The sequence below is a fragment of the Sturnira hondurensis genome, unplaced genomic scaffold, assembly GCF_014824575.4.
Source record: "Sturnira hondurensis isolate 20B ecotype Veracruz unplaced genomic scaffold, ASM1482457v3 Scaffold0003693, whole genome shotgun sequence".
NCBI classification, from domain to species: domain Eukaryota; kingdom Metazoa; phylum Chordata; class Mammalia; order Chiroptera; family Phyllostomidae; genus Sturnira; species Sturnira hondurensis.
This window is the reverse complement of record NW_028076324.1, coordinates 3,347,878-3,365,679: the sequence shown is the minus strand read 5'-3', so window position 1 is coordinate 3,365,679 and position 17,802 is coordinate 3,347,878. Positions and strand designations below refer to the sequence as shown.

At 42.7% G+C, this 17,802-nt stretch overlaps 1 protein-coding gene across 2 annotated transcripts in view; it reads left to right on the top strand.

Moving 5' to 3' along the window:
• The window catches only part of FDFT1 (farnesyl-diphosphate farnesyltransferase 1), a 28,016-nt gene that overhangs the window by 6,380 nt on the left and 3,834 nt on the right, over window positions 1–17,802 (top strand). The window contains exons 2-7 of one of the 2 annotated variants that reach the window (XM_037042167.1): window positions 2,963–3,060; window positions 3,863–4,046; window positions 6,842–6,970; window positions 9,849–10,040; window positions 14,299–14,475; window positions 15,264–15,416. In XM_037042167.1, coding sequence (XP_036898062.1) covers window positions 2,963–3,060; window positions 3,863–4,046; window positions 6,842–6,970; window positions 9,849–10,040; window positions 14,299–14,475; window positions 15,264–15,416 — 933 coding nt within the window. Of the gene's footprint in view, window positions 1–2,613; window positions 3,061–3,862; window positions 4,047–6,841; window positions 6,971–9,848; window positions 10,041–14,298; window positions 14,476–15,263; window positions 15,417–17,802 lie in introns of those variants that run through there. The other variant, XM_037042166.1, reaches the window with a different exon arrangement.

Genomic DNA, 17,802 nt, shown 5'->3' with positions numbered 1-17,802 from the left:
CCCCGCTTCTGAGGGAACTACCTAAAGTCTTAACGGAAGTCTGTGGAGAGGGTTGGTAGCTTTTCACCTGTGGAACTGTCTTTCATCTTGAGACTGGAGCCCCAGTCCTGGGAGTTCAGACCTGCGCTTCTGGCCGCCACACAGGCTTCCTCTAGATGCCCTCAGTCCCGTCTGCTCTCACTTGAAAGTCCTTGGGAGTGCACTTAATTTCAGCAGTGGTAAACGGCAGGAGGCTCCAGGGACAGGCAGCAGGAGCTTCGGCTTTTTTTTTTTTTTTTTTTTTTGTCTTTTCCTCAACTGGGAATTAAGCAGTGGAAATTTTTAGTGAGTACTGTTTTCTATCGTGTGTTTAATAGTTTTATCTTCCTGTGCATTGGTGATTTGAGAAAATTTATTGTTACAGGGTGAAGCACTGAAACAAATAGGTACTGGAAGGAGACAGGGTTGTGATTTATTGACCTCAGTCCCCTCTTGGGAATGCAGGAGGTGTGCTGGAAAGGAGGGGTAGTGTGTGCTTTAAGAATGTTGCTCTTCAGAACCAGTGACTGCACCATTGCGTTCAGTGAAACTTGAGGTGACATCAGCCTCCAAATCGTTAGATTTCGCTGAGGAGTAAACATGTGGCAAAGGTGTCACTGCAGCCTGGGAACAGCAGTGTATGTGACGAGCTGGCAGGGAGCTTAGCAAATAGCTCTCATTCTTTCTTTTATTTTACTGTGAAGTCCTTGGAAGGAGTTTGTGAATCACCTTTGAATACTCTATGGATGTGTTTATTTATTAATCAGACCTTTACTGAATATTTGATTCTAATACAAGATGTTTAGTATATACTTTTACTAATAATTTTTATTGAACATGGCAGTAGAATTAAATTCTTCTGATTGTGTAATTTAAAAAAGAAAAAGCCAGCCCTGGCTGGTGTAGCTCAGTGGATTGAACGTGGGCCTGTGAACCAGAGGATCGCGGTTTGATTCCCAGTCAGGGCACATGCCTGGGTTGCAGGCCAGTTCCCACTTCATGGCAGGGGACATGTGATACACATTGTGTGTCCTCGGCAGAGGCAACCATGCATTGATACTTCTCTCCCTCTCTCTTTCCCTTCCCCTCTAAAAATAAATAAATAAAATCTTTAAAAAAAGAAAAAGCCTTACTCTTGACGAACTAATATGCATCCATGGTAGGAAATTTAGGAAATGTACACAAATAAAAAGAACATAGTTTACCTAGACATCCCCCTCCCCACCACACACACCCCAGAGTTATCATTGCAATGTAACTATGGGATTTCTGGTGGATATGCTGTATTGTATTTGTTTAACTACGCCCCTGTTAGATAATTCAATTTTCCATTTCTCTTTTAATGAGAGGGTGACAAAGATTGGGGGTGTAGGGGAACACCTTACCTTTTTTTGAACTCTATACTTTTGATTCAGTTTTCCTGTAAACATTAAAACTGTTCTAAAATTTTGATTCTATAAAACACACAGTAGTTCTTTCTGATATGCTCGCATATCAGAATATGGTTTTTTTTTTCCTGGAAAAACNGACATCCCCCTCCCCACCACACACACCCCAGAGTTATCATTGCAATGTAACTATGGGATTTCTGGTGGATATGCCGTATTGTATTTGTTTAACTACGCCCCTGTTAGATAATTCAATTTTCCATTTCTCTTTTAATGAGAGGGTGACAAAGATTGGGGGTGTAGGGGAACACCTTACTTTTTTTTTGAACTCTATACTTTTGATTCAGTTTTCCTGTAAACATTAAAACTGTTCTAAAATTTTGATTCTATAAAACACACAGTAGTTCTTTCTGATATGCTCGCATATCAGAATATGGTTTTTTTTTTCCTGGAAAAACAGTTCTTTTTTTCCTTAGGGAATAATAAAGTTCAGGAAGCAGCTAGTTACAGTTAAGATTTGCAAAGGAAAAGAATAGAAATCTTAAAAATAAAAATAGTTTTCCAGAGACTAGTAGAGGTTTAGCAGGTGTGAAAGAAAACACAGCTGAACAGTCGTTAAAGCGGTAAAAACCGATTTTATTCAGAAAAGCTATTGCAATAGGGGAAAGAGACCTCAGTTATAGAACTGGGTTTCTGTAACTCCTAGTACCAGGGGAAGTGGGGATTTATAGTCGAGGAGCAGGCAGAGTGGAGGGAAAAATTGTGAGGAAACATCTGGGACAAGGACTTTCTGGTGCAATGACCTAAAGGGAGCTTAGGCCAGGTGCAATGGGATGGTGCAATGGGATGTCGGAGGCGGGGTCCCATCGGATAGTGAGGTTGATCAGGTATCCGGGTTTGGGGAGTTTGGCCGAACGAGTTTAGGACTTTTGCTAAAATTGGGTGATACAGACGCACAAGTGCAGACGTGGAGAATTCAAGGGAGCCTGACTGAAGTTTGATCAGGGAGAGATGCAGTCTCAGGAGGTAAAAGCAAGCTTCTTGCAAGTGGAGCCTGCACGGTTAGCTGTACCTTTGGGGTCTGGGGAGAAAGGGTTGCAAGCCAGAGGCCAAGGGGCGGGCCCATCTCCCGGTGTTCTGAGGACCACAATTGGCAGTGGGCGGGGCCGGTGGGCGGACTCTTGTTCGAAGCCTGCCAGTCTGGAGTCTTTTTGGAGTGGAAGGAGAGATCGCCCCGCCCCCTTGGTGGGCGTCTTCCAGCTCCTCTTGGGTCTATGGAGGAAAAACTTGGCGCTGGAGCCTCTTTTCTCATGGCTGCAGTCGCCTGCGGCACCAAGGCCATGTCCCTCTTCAAGCGGACCTTGGTGCTGAGCCCCGCCGCGGCACCCAGGGGCATAGGTAGCCCCCCGCGCTGCTGGCCCTCCAAAGAGTGGCCACGGGGAGAGGGTGTCTGCCTTCGGCCATTGAGCCCAACAGCTGCCTGCCGCTTGCCCCAGGCCCACTCCCACTCCCACTCCTCGTCATCCGCTACCTCCGTGTGTCTCCTCTGCCCGCAGGACTCGCTCAGCAGCAGCTTGAAAACTTGTTACAAGTATCTGCATCAGACTAGTCGCAGTTTCGCAGCTGTTATCCAGGCACTGGATGAAGAAATGCGGTGAGTGGCAGGAGCAGCTCTCTTTGGCGTGGGAGGAAAGCTTTCCAGAGGGCTTTGTGTCGTTCCGAGCAACTTTTTTTGACAGAGCCCCAGTCATTACATTCTATGTGCTTGTAGTTAAGCACAACGTGCACCACTTGAGTAAAGGAGAAGTTCCCTCTTGGAACGCCCATGTATTTACTTTAGACGGCCCTTCCAGGCACCTTGCCATCTAATGATGTCCCTGCAGGCCCAGCTCTTTCAAGGAAGGCGGGGGTTGTTTATTAACTTTTTTTAGTCTTGGCAGCTGAACCTGTCTCTGAGCAGGTCATGTATTTTTCTTACGCTGCTTTATATTTGTGCTATACTGGGGTAATTCTTCTCAAGTTGCCTCTGTGCAGGTTACATGCCTACGTGAATTTAGACCAGTTGCCTTAATGTACAATAATATTTGTATGAGAAGTTGTTATCTCTTGACTTTATTTTTTATATTGCAAATATTATTTTATCTGCAAAATATTGGTTTCATCTAAACATTTGGTCTTTGTACAGTTGTTCTGCATTAGTTAATTGTAATTCATTGTGGGAGTAGTGACATCCAGATAGGTTTTTTATTTTTATAAATAAACTGTATCAGCCCATTGTTGCTATACAAGAAAGGAAAACTAAGATATCTGAGTATGAAAAGCCTGGGATACTCTTTCGTAGTTCTGCAGGCTGTAGGAGGGTTTAGAAAATGGCCTGGCGTAGATGAAGTGTTATTTTGAAATAAGTATCTTTGAGAGTTTGTTCCAGTAATATCAGTCTTCTCCATGTTTTACAGCAATCCAGTGTGCATATTCTATCTGGTTCTCCGAGCTTTGGACACTCTGGAGGATGACATGACCATCAGTATAGAAGAAAAGATCCCACTGTTACACAACTTTCACTCGTACCTTTATGAACCTGACTGGCGGTTCATGGAGAGCAAGGAGGAGCATCGACAAGTGCTAGAGGACTTCCCAACGGTAGTGGAATTACAGATCTCTTCTGCATGTCCTTGACAGTGTTTACAATCGATGGTAGTGTCCCCTAGCCTGCACATCTATAGAGAACCGTTAAATAAGCAGTCTGAGGGCAGCATGATGTAATGTGATTGGTAAGACTGCCTGAGTTGGAATCCCAGCTTTCCCATTTATTTACTGCTGCTTAGTTCGTAGCCTGCCAGTGCCTCATTTTTTCCCCATCTGTAACAGAGAGGTAAAAAATAGTATCTACCTCATAGTACTGTTGTGAAGATGAAAAGAGTTAATACAGATAAAGCTCTAGAGTGGTGTTAGCTACTGTAACTACTATTGGTGTAGTGTTTGGTCCCATGTTTACTCCTGTGGAAAGATGCACTCAAGTTTCAGTGGCGTAAAGAGGGACTCTCAAGCCAGCCCACAAAACGTATCGCCTATGACACAGCTTAGGTGTGCAGCACTGCTGGCGTCCTGGGTGTCCTCAGCCTGGTAGCACGGATGATGGGCTGCTGACCCCGGGGAGCAGCTGGGGTGAGGACTCAGGGCAGGATGATCCTCTGTAGCTTCTGGCTGTGTAGTGGTGGACAAGTTCCTGCACGTCTCGGTGTCCCAGTTGTCTCATTTTTAAAGTTAGAACTGTGAGGATTGAGTAAGGTCATATGTGTAAAGTACTTGGAATAATGCCTGGTACATACTAAGTATTCTAGAAATATTAGACGTTTAGTCCATTCTGGAGTAAAGTGGATTATCATTAAAATCTTGAGCGTTAGAAAATCCCACAAATTTATGTGAAATATGTGACTGGGCCCTGCTTTTCTGGAATTTGCACATCTTATCACACAAATAAGTGATTCTTTCATATCTTTAAAGTTTTGATTTAGCCAAGTGTCATGTTCCCTAATGACTCAAGGGGGCCCTTCTTTGTGCACATAGTTGCTGGAGCTTTTAGGCTCTTGCTGTTGAAACAAATCTACGTCCCTGAGTGGAGAGGGAGGGGTCCGCCCGTCACAAAAGAGCGTTTGAAAAAGATTCCTTTGAAGTGAAGCCTGTTTCAATAACTGAGAATATGTTTTTAGTGTCAAAGCCAAAAGCACAATACAACACAAACAAAAACGTCTGCAGAATAGTTCTGTAGAGTTGATACAATACAATGCAATATAAAAGAAGACGGAAGGAAAAGAATCTATGAAAAATAAGTGAAGAAATAGAGCTCACGCCTTTCTCCATTATACTAGTGGACTCCTCCTGGTATCCTTCCTGCAGGCACTCAGGGCTCTCCAGAGGCTTTGACTCATTCCGAGCAGCTTCCTGACACGCCACAGCCATTGCCTTCTCTGTGCTTGTGCTGGCTTGAGCGGAATGTGCACCCCAAGTAAAGGAAATGGTGGAACGCCCGGGAGATCTATGGGGGTTGTGAAACAGAATCACCCGGGGGAGTAAAACCCAGGTCCTCCTGGCTGGCTTCAGTGGGCAGAACCTGCTGCTGTTCGAGATCGTGCGAAATGGTCACCGAGTTTGGAGTGTCAGCAGGGCTCCCCTCCCTCCCTCAGGCTTCTGGGAAAACTGAGCTCTTCCTTGTCACTGTTTCCTAGATATTTTTGCTTTCATTTTTTAAATTTATGTAACTATGTAACAAGTTCCACAGAGTTGTTGGAGGAGATGGTTCAAATTCATCAGGAAAATGTTTATTTCAGAGTTTTTAAGGGTCTAAGCTGTCCCTCCTCCCCCGCTCCCTGGCCTTTTCTCCCTTATAAATAGAACTGACCTGGCCAAGGATCCGGGGCAGGAGCGGGTCCTGGGGAGACTGAGGGATCCAAAGAACCTTCGGTGGGCTCGCTCGATTGTTTTAGTCCACCTAGAGTAATTCTGAAGTGACTTAGGCTTCTGAGTCCCTTTGCTGCCCTGCAGGCAGCTGGCTTTCCCTTGGGCCCTTAAGTTTAGGAGTTTCCTGAGGAAGTTTTTCTAACTCTTCTGTAAGCACGACCAGGTATTTCTCACACCTTTCATGCACATCAAAGTCTAGTCACTGTCTTCGGTATTGTGTGTTGGGTCTAATGGTATTTTACAGCATTTTATTTAAGAAGTTTCATGGTGTCTTTATATTGTATTTTCATAACTTACAAACACTTCTTTGAACTTAAGGTATTTGTGCAGTAGCAATGAATTTCAAAAACATCAATAGTACTTTTCTACATTAGAGCTTGGGCTACGGGGGAAAAAATGTTAGGTAGAGTGCCTGAGAATGAACTAAATTGAGTTCAAAACCTGACCTGGTAGTGGGGAAGACACTAGAGCTTCTTTATGTATGCTTGGAAACTGATGATAGAAAATGGTTTGCTGATGGCTAGAATATAAACGCCGCAGGAACATACATTTCTGGCTGTTTGTTCCCAGTCTCCAAACAGTGCTCATTACACGGGATGTGCCAGATATGTTAACACTCTTAAGAGCTTTGCCTGAAATGAGGCACTCTTCCTACAATTCTTAAATTTAGGCCCAGTTTTATGTTGAAGCATCTCATTTATTAGAAAGATGAGTGTATATTGAGACTCGGGATCTTCTTTTGAGTCTAGAAACTACCATTTTTAGACCCTTTCATTCTAATATTTCTAAAATTTGCTGGGTTTATTATTCAGGATATAGGAAACTAGAGTAATCTAGATGATAGGCTGATAGATGAATCATTTGGGAGTCTTACTTCGCAACTTCTAGTATTGCTTTGCTTTATGATCTAGGTACCACATTGGTTCCCAAGGTAAATATATATTTCATGTGTTCTGTTTTTTATATCTCCATTTCAGATCTCCCTCGAGTTTCGAAATCTGGCTGTGAAATATCAAACAGTGATTGTCAACATTTGCCAGAAAATGGGATTTGGGATGGCAGAGTTTTTGGGAAAGCGTGTGACATCGGAACAGGAGTGGGACCAGGTTAGTGTCCCTGTGCAACAGTGTGTGGTGCGTAAGGTGGAGCTGGCAGTCCTCACACGAAGTGAGGAGGAAAAGGTTGTCCACCAGTTGCAGGTTTTCTGGTTTTACAACCCATCTGTTTAGCTTGAATGACTCAGCATTAAACACGCATCATAGTTTAATGCTGGAAATAATCTGTGTTGTAGAGAGTTTACTGTTAAGTTAGGCCAAAGTAGACATAACTTGTCCTGGAGGTACAGACATTAAGCTTATAAAAGTGTCTCTAACTTGCTGTGAAATTTTAGTAAATGGCTAAATTACTTCATGTCATGTAGAGATATTAGTTTCAAATGTTAAAAATGGGGTATTTTTCTTCTTTTTCACCACCAAGTCTGTATGTATATAAAACTTAGTATCTGAGTTATTTTCAGTTCTATCTTAACACAAGGTCACTTTTTAAAAAAATAGATTTTATTTATTTATCTTTAGAGGGGAAGGGAAGGAGAGAGGGAGAGAAATATCAGTGTATGGTTGCCTCTTATGTGTCCCCTGCTGGGAACTGGCCTGCAGTCCAGGCATGTGCCCTGACTGGGAATCGAACCACAATCCTCTGGTTCGCAGGTCCGTGCTCAATCCACTGAGCTATACCAGCCAGGGCCCAAGATCACTTTTTTAAACTGTTAAATTATGTGCTTGTTTCCAGAGGAACAAAAGCAGTTCATGAGCATCCACAGGTATTAATTTTAGATTATAGGTGTACTATGCTGAGGGGTGAGTACCCCTCTAATACTTCTTTCTTTCCCATCATATCCTTACAGAAATAAGACCATATGAGATACTCCAAGTTTCTTGACATGTCCCCATTCCCCAATTCGTATTGCAATAACACATTTATGTGGGAATGGCTTTCATTTGGCCAGAGTTTATTCCTGACCAGCAGCTGTGAAGGATGTGGACCAGGGGAGGAGTTCGGGGCTGGGAGAGTGCTTCTCTAGACAAAGTGACCTAATTGATATGGGGACTAAAGAACACATCCAAATACCAGGTAGGAGGGAGGGGGCTCGCTGCTGTTAATAGGAATGATGTGTGTGAGCCTTAATTCCTCACCCCAGTGGAAGCTACGAGTTTTAAACGTCTAGACTGTACATATTTTGTATCTTTAATAGTGTTTAGGTTAGGATCACAAAAGGCTACTGTTCATACGTACTCACTGAGTAAGCACAAGTCAAAACTTGATGGTAACGTCTTTGGACCTGCTGGTAGGTGCTCCCTGAGACAGCGTGGGATGCAAGTGATTGCTGCTGGGATGTTAGTTTGTGAATTTAAAGTTAAAGCTGCAACTTCTGGCCAGTAACCAGCGCTGGCTATTGCTCAGTGACTTCCTTTTCTGCTGTGGAGCTCGAACAGGAAATGTGATTCTAGGTCATTGAGCGAAAGTTCTGATCAGATAAAATTGACTACTTGGGAAGATTTTATTTCTCCTTCAACTTTGGAGAAAGTTGAATTCCAGGAATATTTACAAACAAAGACTCCTATCTTAAGATATATTTTTCCTTAGACAGCACTGTGGATGTACTAATGCTTTTGAATTTGTAGTAATTCTTTTAAAATTTTTTGTAGTTGTCCACAGCTTATTTCTTGCTCTCTAATTTCAGCATATCTTTACTCTTTCCAGAATCTTCTCCTAGAATTTTCTCTTTGCCATTTCACTGCACCCTTGATTAGTCCCTGGCATTACTTTCAGCCAGAGACACTTCATAACTCCTCTCCAGAGAGTACCTTCTTTAACTCCTCTTCACTTCTTAAATTCTCTAATGAATGTTCATTTTATTTTATTACTTTTTTAAAACCACTTTTTATTGTTATTTGAATACAGTTGTCTCCATTTCCCCCCCACTACTTTCCCCTGCCCCACCCACCCCTACCTCCCACCCTCAGTTCTACCCTTCTTTGGCTTTGTCTAATGGACGTTTAATTGATAAAAGCATTGCATTAACTTGCTTTGGAATACCCTTTTCAGGAGAGGATAGCTGTGACAAACCACTTTTATGGGAAAAAATTCTTTGGCAATTATTAGTTTACTAAACTCTGTAGAGAATAACAGTTTTAGCAAAGTTGTTAAAGCCTGCCTCTTAAGCCAGAGGACCTGGCTTTGCATCACTAGCCTCTGACTTCCTAGATGAGTGATCTTGGGCAAGTTAACTGACTTCTCTGCCTCAGTTTCCACATCTGTAAAATGGTAGTAATATTTTTATGTACTGCTTAAGATGTTTGTGAGGATTGAATACACAAGGTAGGGCAAATGTAGGTTTACAGTTATTCGTATGAAAAATAATATAGTAACTAATAAATGATAATAAACTGTGTTTCACATATTCACAAGTGTAGCGCTGCTTTTGCCCCAACCTGTACGGAGTGCTTAAAGGGTGTCTAGAGCACCCCGGTAGCACTTTGTTCTTCTGTACAGTGAGGACTTGCAGATGCTGCAAGATCTCGAAATATCTTCATGGTTGAACTCACTATTCTAGTTCCCATTAGAATATATTTTATTCCCACATTGCCTTTACTCTGACTTTTGGATATCAAAAAGTTTATTGTACTAGTTTATTTTTTAAATAACTTTTATTCTAGAAGCAGTTGCATGCGCATTGTAGAAATACAGAAAATACAAGTAAAAAAACAAATCACCCCAGCCAGAGGTCACTTTTATTAAATCTTTTGTGCACATCCTTCTTGGATGTTTTTACTTATTTGTCCCTAGTGTATATTTGTGTTTTTAATCAAAATGAGATCTTGTACATTCTATTTGGAACCTGTTCTCTTGTAGCTAATGATCTCTAGCACTTTGATTTTAGTAAAATTTTTATTATTGAAGTACTTTAAAAATAATCTTTTACAGTACTGTCACTATGTGGCCGGGCTGGTGGGAATTGGCCTTTCTCGTCTGTTCTCGGCCTCAGAACTAGAAGACCCTCTAGTCAGCGAAGACACAGAGCGCGCCAACTCTATGGGCCTGTTTCTGCAGAAAACAAACATCATCCGTGATTACCTGGAGGATCAGCAAGGAGGAAGAGAGTTTTGGCCTCAAGAGGTAACAAACCCAGGGGACTTGGGGAAAGACTTTTAAACACTTGCTGAAAACAAATCCCGCCCTGGCTGCTATAGCGTAGTGGATTGAGCACGGGCCTGCGAACCTCAATTCCCAGTCAGGGCACATGTTGGGTTGCAGGCCAGTTCCCAGCAGGGGATGCACAAGAGGCAACCATACATTGATATTTCTCTCCCTCTCTTCTTCCCTTCCCCTCTAAAGATAAATTAAAAAAAAAAACCCAATCCCATTAAACCCTTTTGGTTGCAAGTGACAGTCAGATCAAACAACCTTAAGCAACATAAAAGAATGTATGAAGCAGGTTAAGATTCAGTTTGTTTCATGTAGGTAGACTGGTTGAATCCAGGGGTTCAGACCATGTGATCAGGCTCTGCGCCCTTTCTTTCTCTCCTGTTGGGCATTGGCCAAGTGTTGGGTACAATAACCCGTGACTCTCCACCTACTAGCTTAACAAAATGTTCTTAGGAAGGCCTGATAGAGGTGGTTCCTACAAATCATTTACTGTATCCCTTAATCATTTACAGAACCCCAGGGATGAGTGGTGTGTCCAGACCCAGGTCATATTGCCTATCACACAGTGTGGATTCTCCCCAAAGCAAGAAGGATTCTAGGGCAGGAAGAGGGAAAAGATGCTAGATAGGCAAGAACTACAGGTGTTCATCTTGACAGACAAGCGCTGATCTGACACTTAAAGACTAGAGAAAGGCAGGGCTTTGACACTGATTTTTATTTAGAAGGAAAGCTAGAAAATCTTATGGCTGTTTGCTGATTTTATTCCAGCATTTACCTTTTACTTTCCATAAAATGGAAAGTTTCCTAAAACCAAGTGTTTTTATTTATTTTTTAACTTAATGTATTTAAAGTTTCCATTCAGTGTTATTTTGTATTAGTTTCAGGTGCACAGCACAGTGGTTGCATAGTCATGTGCCTTACAGTGTGGCCCCCAGCTATGTCCAGTGCCCCCCAGGCACCACCCACAGTTACTGCAGTATTACTGACTCCGCCCCGTGTGTGTACTTCATGTCCCGTGGCTGTTCTGTGACACCAATGAACGTGTGATGCTGGATCCCTCCACCCAGTCCTCCAGCCCCTCTTCCTCCTGGCAGCCATCAATCTGATTTCTGTTGCTGTGAGTCTGTAAAACCAAGTGCTTTCAAAGTGAAAAAAGGCAGGTGGCAAAGTGGGAAAATATTTGCAACTTACACCACAGATAAAGGGTTAATATGCCTACTATTTTTTAAAAACTGCTAAAGGTTAAGAAAAAGATCAAGCACCCTGTAGAAAAATGGGCAAAGAGATAAGAACAGTTGGCTCACAGTAAGAAAGATGCAAATGATCCTTAAACATCTGAAAAGATGATCAGTTTTACTCTTAATGGGGAAAAACCACATTAAAACTACCCTGAGCTGAGACATCACAGTTTTTCAAGCTTCCCAGGTGACTGTTATGCAGTCAGTGTTCAGAACAGCTCTTGACCACCCTTATTTGACACCATGGCTTAGAGAAGGGACAAGGGTTCTTAGGATAGCCACTGAGTCCATGGTCGCCCCTGAAGGGAAGCTGCCGTCTCCTGGGTCAGCCCAGTGCCCGTCCAGAATACCCTGCTGCCTCTGCAGTAAGCACCAGCTCTGCGACCCTGTGTACCTCCCTCCACCCCGCCCCCACCCTGCTTCTGTGAAATGGAAGCGCAGACAGAACTGCAGTTGACCCTTGAACAGCACAGGTTTGGACTGTACAAGTCTGGTTAATCCCGATTTTTTTTTCAATAAATATGTGGTCAGTCTTCTATGTCCTTGGGTTTTGAATCCCACAGTTCAACCGGCAGTATTTTTGACTGGTGTGAAATCCATGTATGCAGAAGGCTGACTGTATCCATTAGTCTGCACCATTTTATACAAGGAACTTGAGCATCCTCGCATTTTGGCATCTGTGGGAATCTGTGGGAATGCTGGAACCAGTCTCCTTGGTGGATACCAAGGGACGACTGCAGTTAAATTTGGGGAGAACCAAAAGTTAATGTGGATTTTCAGCTGAGTATGATTACTAACAATAACTGAAGATATTTTTATATATGTTAGCCTAACTCTCTGTCATAATAGACAGCCATTACCTACTCTAATATTTCCCTTACCCCACTTACTTGGTCTTGGTTTTGTGCTCGCCACCCGTCTTTATGTTGGTGTTTCTCGTCATTCCGGTTTCCCGAAGGTCCTGCTCTGGCAGACAGGAAAGGTCCATCAGAATGTAATTCCCTATGCTTACATATATATATTGGTAGTGGTTTATCAATATGTTTGTGTATTTAAACTATGTATAATAAACTTTGTATTTGATTTCTCTGAATATAAAGCTTTAGGTCTCATTGTTGGGCATCCTGAATGTTTTACTACCATTCTCTTCTGCTTTAAAGAAGCAGCAGATTTTTCAACTGGCTCTTGAAAAATCTAATGGTAACTTACCTTCCTTGGTAGAAATAACCCTCAGTAGGGTTCTTATTTCTTTTCCTTGGTGGGCATTGTCTAGATCTATTTTCATTGGAGATACTAAATGGTGGGATCTTAATTCTATCATCCTTTCTGCACTCACCAGCTAAAATTTGAAGTTTTGTGAGGGTGGCAATGGTGGCGGCAGCAGCTTAGTTTTGGGATTTTTCCAAATTCTCACCAAAAAAAGATGAAAGCAGCTCGACAAAGAAAAACCAAACAAACAAAAAACAACCAAACAAAACCCCCAGAATCCAGCTCATGGGCAACATGCACAAAACCACTCAGGAGCACGTTGTCCCAGGAACTCCAAAACACTAGCAGGCACAGACAGAGCACCAGCACCGCAGACAGAGCCTGTGCGGGGCACGAGGGTGGCCAAGGGCTGCCTAACACCTGGAAACGGGAGGCCCCGGGGGAGTCGATTGGCAACCGCTGGGCAGCAGGGTGGGCCCCGTGGAGAACAGGTGAAATGGGGAGGGTTGCTCCTGTTCCAGTGGGTGAGCCCCCGGGGGCAAGGTGACACCTGGGGGAGCCGGAGTGGACTCACCCCTTTGAACTGGACAGTGATCAGCCAGGATTCTCTTCTAGGTTTGGGCCCCTCCTTGTGGAGGGAAATGAAAATTGACAGAATAGACCTAAGGAACACCAACCAAATGCAATATATGGATCTTGTTTAGATCTTTATGCGAACAAACCAAGTGGACTGGAAAGTGTAGATAATGGGGTCATTTGAACACTAAGTAGATAGTTTGTGTTTTGTATTCAATATTTATTGTTAATTTTTAGATGTGATAAGATAGGTTTAAGGTTCCTTAGAATCCATAATGGAGTATTTGTGGATAAACTGATGTATTAGGGCTTAAAAAAAAATAACCAATGCACTACACTGGGCTGGGGTGGGGAGATGGAACAAGATTTGGCCAGGTGTCAGTCATCTGGAGGTGAAGGTGATGGATGGATGGATGCCTAGAACCTAGTTTCTCCAGGTTCTGCAGAACAATCTAGTACGATCAGTCTCGGTGGGTTGAAGTGCAGGTAAAGAATGGATAACAAATTTGACTTTCCATAGAATTTCTTAGCCCTTTTAGGCCTAGCCATTTATTTTGGGGAGTGTTATTCTTTAGGAAGTTTAAGAATTATCCAAGAATAAAAGTAAGTTATTTGCTAGCTTCAGAGAGTCCTCTAAATACAAAAAATATCAGTGAATCTCACATTGAGGGTGTTATTTCACTTTCAAGTTCCCAAGATCCAGGGAGGTAACGTTTGTTCTTAGGGTATAAATCTAGTTCTTTTTCCCCAAGTGTGCTCATCCAGTAGTGTTCTTACCAGAATTGAGAATGTGATATTAATCATTAATTATTTTGAGGCCTGGCAACCTGGAGAATATTTACCTTGAACTGTTATAGCCAATTTTGTATCTATCTGGTTATTTTTTTCAGTAGACTAATGCCTTTTGGACATAGGAGGCATCTTTAGTCTGAGGTTACAAAGTATTGCTTCTAATACACAAGGCACTAATTGTCCTAAAGGGACACTTTCCCAAACAGCTTCCTGGACTGTGAGGTTGTAATTAGATCTTGACTTGTAGTCATAAATACCCATTGGTATAGCTTAAAATGGACTTGATTTGGTGAAAGATGAGTCAGCAGCTAAAGAACTATCATAGCTCTTATTCACAAAGATTTTTTCATAGTGCTTGGACATTTTCCTTTGTGCACCTCTTGACTTCTTTTTTGATCTTTTTATCTGTCTAGGTTTGGAGCAAGTATGTTAAGAAGTTGGGTGATTTTGCTAAGCCAGAGAATATAGACTTGGCCGTGCAGTGTCTGAATGAACTTATAACCAATGCACTACACCACATTCCAGATGTCATCACCTACCTTTCCAGACTTAGAAACCAAAGTGTGTTTAACTTCTGCGCTATTCCCCAGGTATGGAACAAGGCTGTGCTTGTTGTATGTGGGAGAGGGAGGCCAAAGGGAGTGCTGTAGTGGGGGGCAATGGGGGTGGGTGGAATGCAAGTACTGTTTTGGACTGCTGTATTCAGGAGTATGGCTCTTTAAAAAGATGACTCTAGTTTTTCCTTTTTTGCTGTGGGCAGGCAGTGTTTAGTAATACCTCCCCTTTGCCCCAGCCTTCACCCTCAGCTAAGCCTTCATGTGAAGTCTGCCCATGTCCTAGGTTTATGGGGAGAGCTATGTAGGTGAGGTTGTAATAATTAAAAAGTCTCAAGTAAACGCCTGAAATTTGCTGTTATTTTCTTAGACTTGGGCTAACTCGGGCTTATGTTCTTTGTAGGAAAAATAGAAAGAAAAGCAAAATAGAGAAAACTTATCATGCATTACTTTTTTGAGATTAGTTTTCACTTTTAGTAACTCATTGCCCTAGCGTGGAAACTGTTTCATTGGCTTGTGTTTGTTGCTCCCAAATACAAAAGCACTTTGGTGGCTAAAGCCCGGAGTTATTTAAGACACCACTTGATTCTTGCTTGTTGTTGAGGAAGGGAGGAGTGGGAAAGGTGAAAGTCTTGACACACTTTCTTCATGGGTATTTTTTCTTGGTTAGTTACATCTGGGCTCTTTGGCAGCTCTTTCTCATTCTATAGAAGGCTTCCTTACCTTTTCACGATGATAATTGCTTACAGGGCTGTTTCGTTCTCTTGTTTTATGAAGTGAAATGAATTTGTGTTTTTTTTCCCTCTCCCCCTATTTCCTGTTAGGTAATGGCCATGGCTACTCTGGCTGCCTGTTACAATAATCAGCAGGTGTTCAAAGGAGTAGTGAAAATTCGGAAAGGGCAAACAGTGACCTTAATGATGGACGCCACCAACATGCCAGCTGTCAAAGCTATAATATACCAGTATATGGAAGAGGTGGGTTTTACTCAACCACGTAGATAATTTGTAACTTTTTATAACTTAAACAGTGCTCACTTATGTAACCATTTCACCTTGGCATGTTAGATGATCCTAGCAACTCCCTGGATTGTGGCATAAAGAGAAAAGATTGCGGCCTCGTTTAGGAGAGGAGTGTGCACACTGGGAGCTAGCTGGTTGTTCGGAGCTGCACAGGCCTCTGGTGAGAGTTCAGTGAAGCAAGGCTGCAACTACTAAGTAGAGTCATGTTTTTTGAACTAGGAGATGATGTTAGGTCTAGACCAATCTAGCTGCTTGTTTACAGGTGAGGAGTCTGTGGCTGAGGCTTGTGAATGCTAATGCATTATCTGATTGATGGCTCTGGGGCCCCAGTCCTCACCTCCTGTCCCCAGTCAGTACTTCCCATTCTAGCACGGGCCTCAGTTGAGAAACCACTGTAGCAAATTTTACAGAGGAAAACCATCAAGTTGCACTTATTTCTATATTTTCTAACACAGATCCCATTTCAAATACCAAAACTATCCTGTAAAATAAAACATACCGGTTTAGGTCAAATCTCTGATAAACTGTGACTAGGTTGAAAAGAACAACTTCTTAGTTCTAGTGCTAATCACCAGCCCTAGAGTGGTAGTCCGCAGATGGAGGTGATTTTGCCTCCCCCGTTCCCAGAGGGGATGTTTGGCGACATCTAGAGACTTGGCTACCTGGAGAGTAGAGGAGGCCTCAAGATCTTTTTGAAGACTGAGGTACTACAGGAGTATTTGAAACCATAAAATGACACCTCCCCCGCCCCGTCCCAGAGCTCACCACTGCTGATAGTTTTGTGCGCCCCGCGGTCCCCTGGTTATGCCCTGACAGGAATGCAATTTGTGACGGAGGTTTCATCCTGACCGAACTCTGCAAAACCATTACTCCCCCTGGTTTCTGTTGCATATGGCACGTTCTCCTTGTATCTCCTTCCTTTTTTTGAACCTCATCTTTTATACCAGAGGCACCTGTAGAAGGTATAAGAGAAGATCTAATCTTTTTAAAATCCTAAAATTCTTTTAGTGACTGGATGAAAGTGTTCAGCCTTCGACGAAAGATTTTTTGCCGCTGAGACTCAGAACAGTCCCGTTCACCATGTAGGCAGCACTTATGTGCGGCTTACTGTGTGCCTGGCACAGGACTGGTTGGGTTGGTACTGTCAGGCTCAAGGAAACCTGAGGCAGTAAACCCCACTGGAGCCGTAATTCGGACCCAGGTCTTGCTGACTTCGGAGCCTATTGCTGTTCATGATTCTAAGCGGTTGAATTAACCCTTTGACACTGAATACAGTCGGCCCTCCATATCCTCAGGTTCTACATCTAGGATTTAACCAATCACAGGTCAAAAATACTTGGAAATAAAAGTTACCTTGTTGCTGACATGGACTGTGTAGTTAAATCTGCAATGGGTGTGTCTCCTACTGAAGATGTACAGATGTTTCCCCCTTGCTATTATTCCCTAAATAATGCAGTATAACAACTATTTACATAGCATTTACATATAAGTAATCTAGAGATTATTTAAAGTGTACCTAAGAGGATGTGAGTAGGTTATGTGCAAATGTGGTGCCCTTTTACTTGCGGCTCGAGTTCTGGTGTCCTTGGGGGTGTCCAGGACACCGCTGCGGGTGCCCAGGGGTGGCTGTGGGGCCGTTCTAGCCATCGCTTCCCCATTTTCTATGAATTAGAGACATTTTATGTGGTCTGTATGTAGTTCAGGGAATATTTTAGTTTTGCCATTTTATTTTTTCACTAATTTTAGAAAGTCATTTTTAAAAATGCTCTAGGCAGTTCTTTATTAAAAATTTGGATTTTATTTGGTGTTTTTTCTTAACCTTTGGAATTAAGTCCTAGTGGTGACTGACGGTTGGATTTAGGGTAAGGGTAGGCCAGCCACAGTTGGCTGATCCCCTGTGTTCACAGACGACTTTTTCTTGGAACACAGCCACGCCTAGTGTTCACCGCCCAGCTGCTGGGGAACACGGTGCGGAGTGGAGGAGCAGCTGCGGCTGAGGGCAGCCCACAACGCTGGCCTCTGCTCTCAGCAGCAGATACTTCGTTTAAAGTAGTCTGTCTTAGCAGTGCATATGATGCTGTATACATTTATATATATATAGGCTTATAAAAGCATAGCAAGAGTAGGCATAAAAGTAGCTACACCAGCCTGCGACTGAGGAGGAGTAGTGTAAGAGGATTTTGACATTTTTGTAGTCCTTGTTTTTTACAATTCCATCATCTAAATTTTTTGAAAGAAATTAAAGGAGAAATTGTACTTTCATCCTCATTTCTGTTTTATATTGTTGTCCTTTCCAGCATAATATTAGATAGTAGACAACACTAGTATAATTCCTCTATGC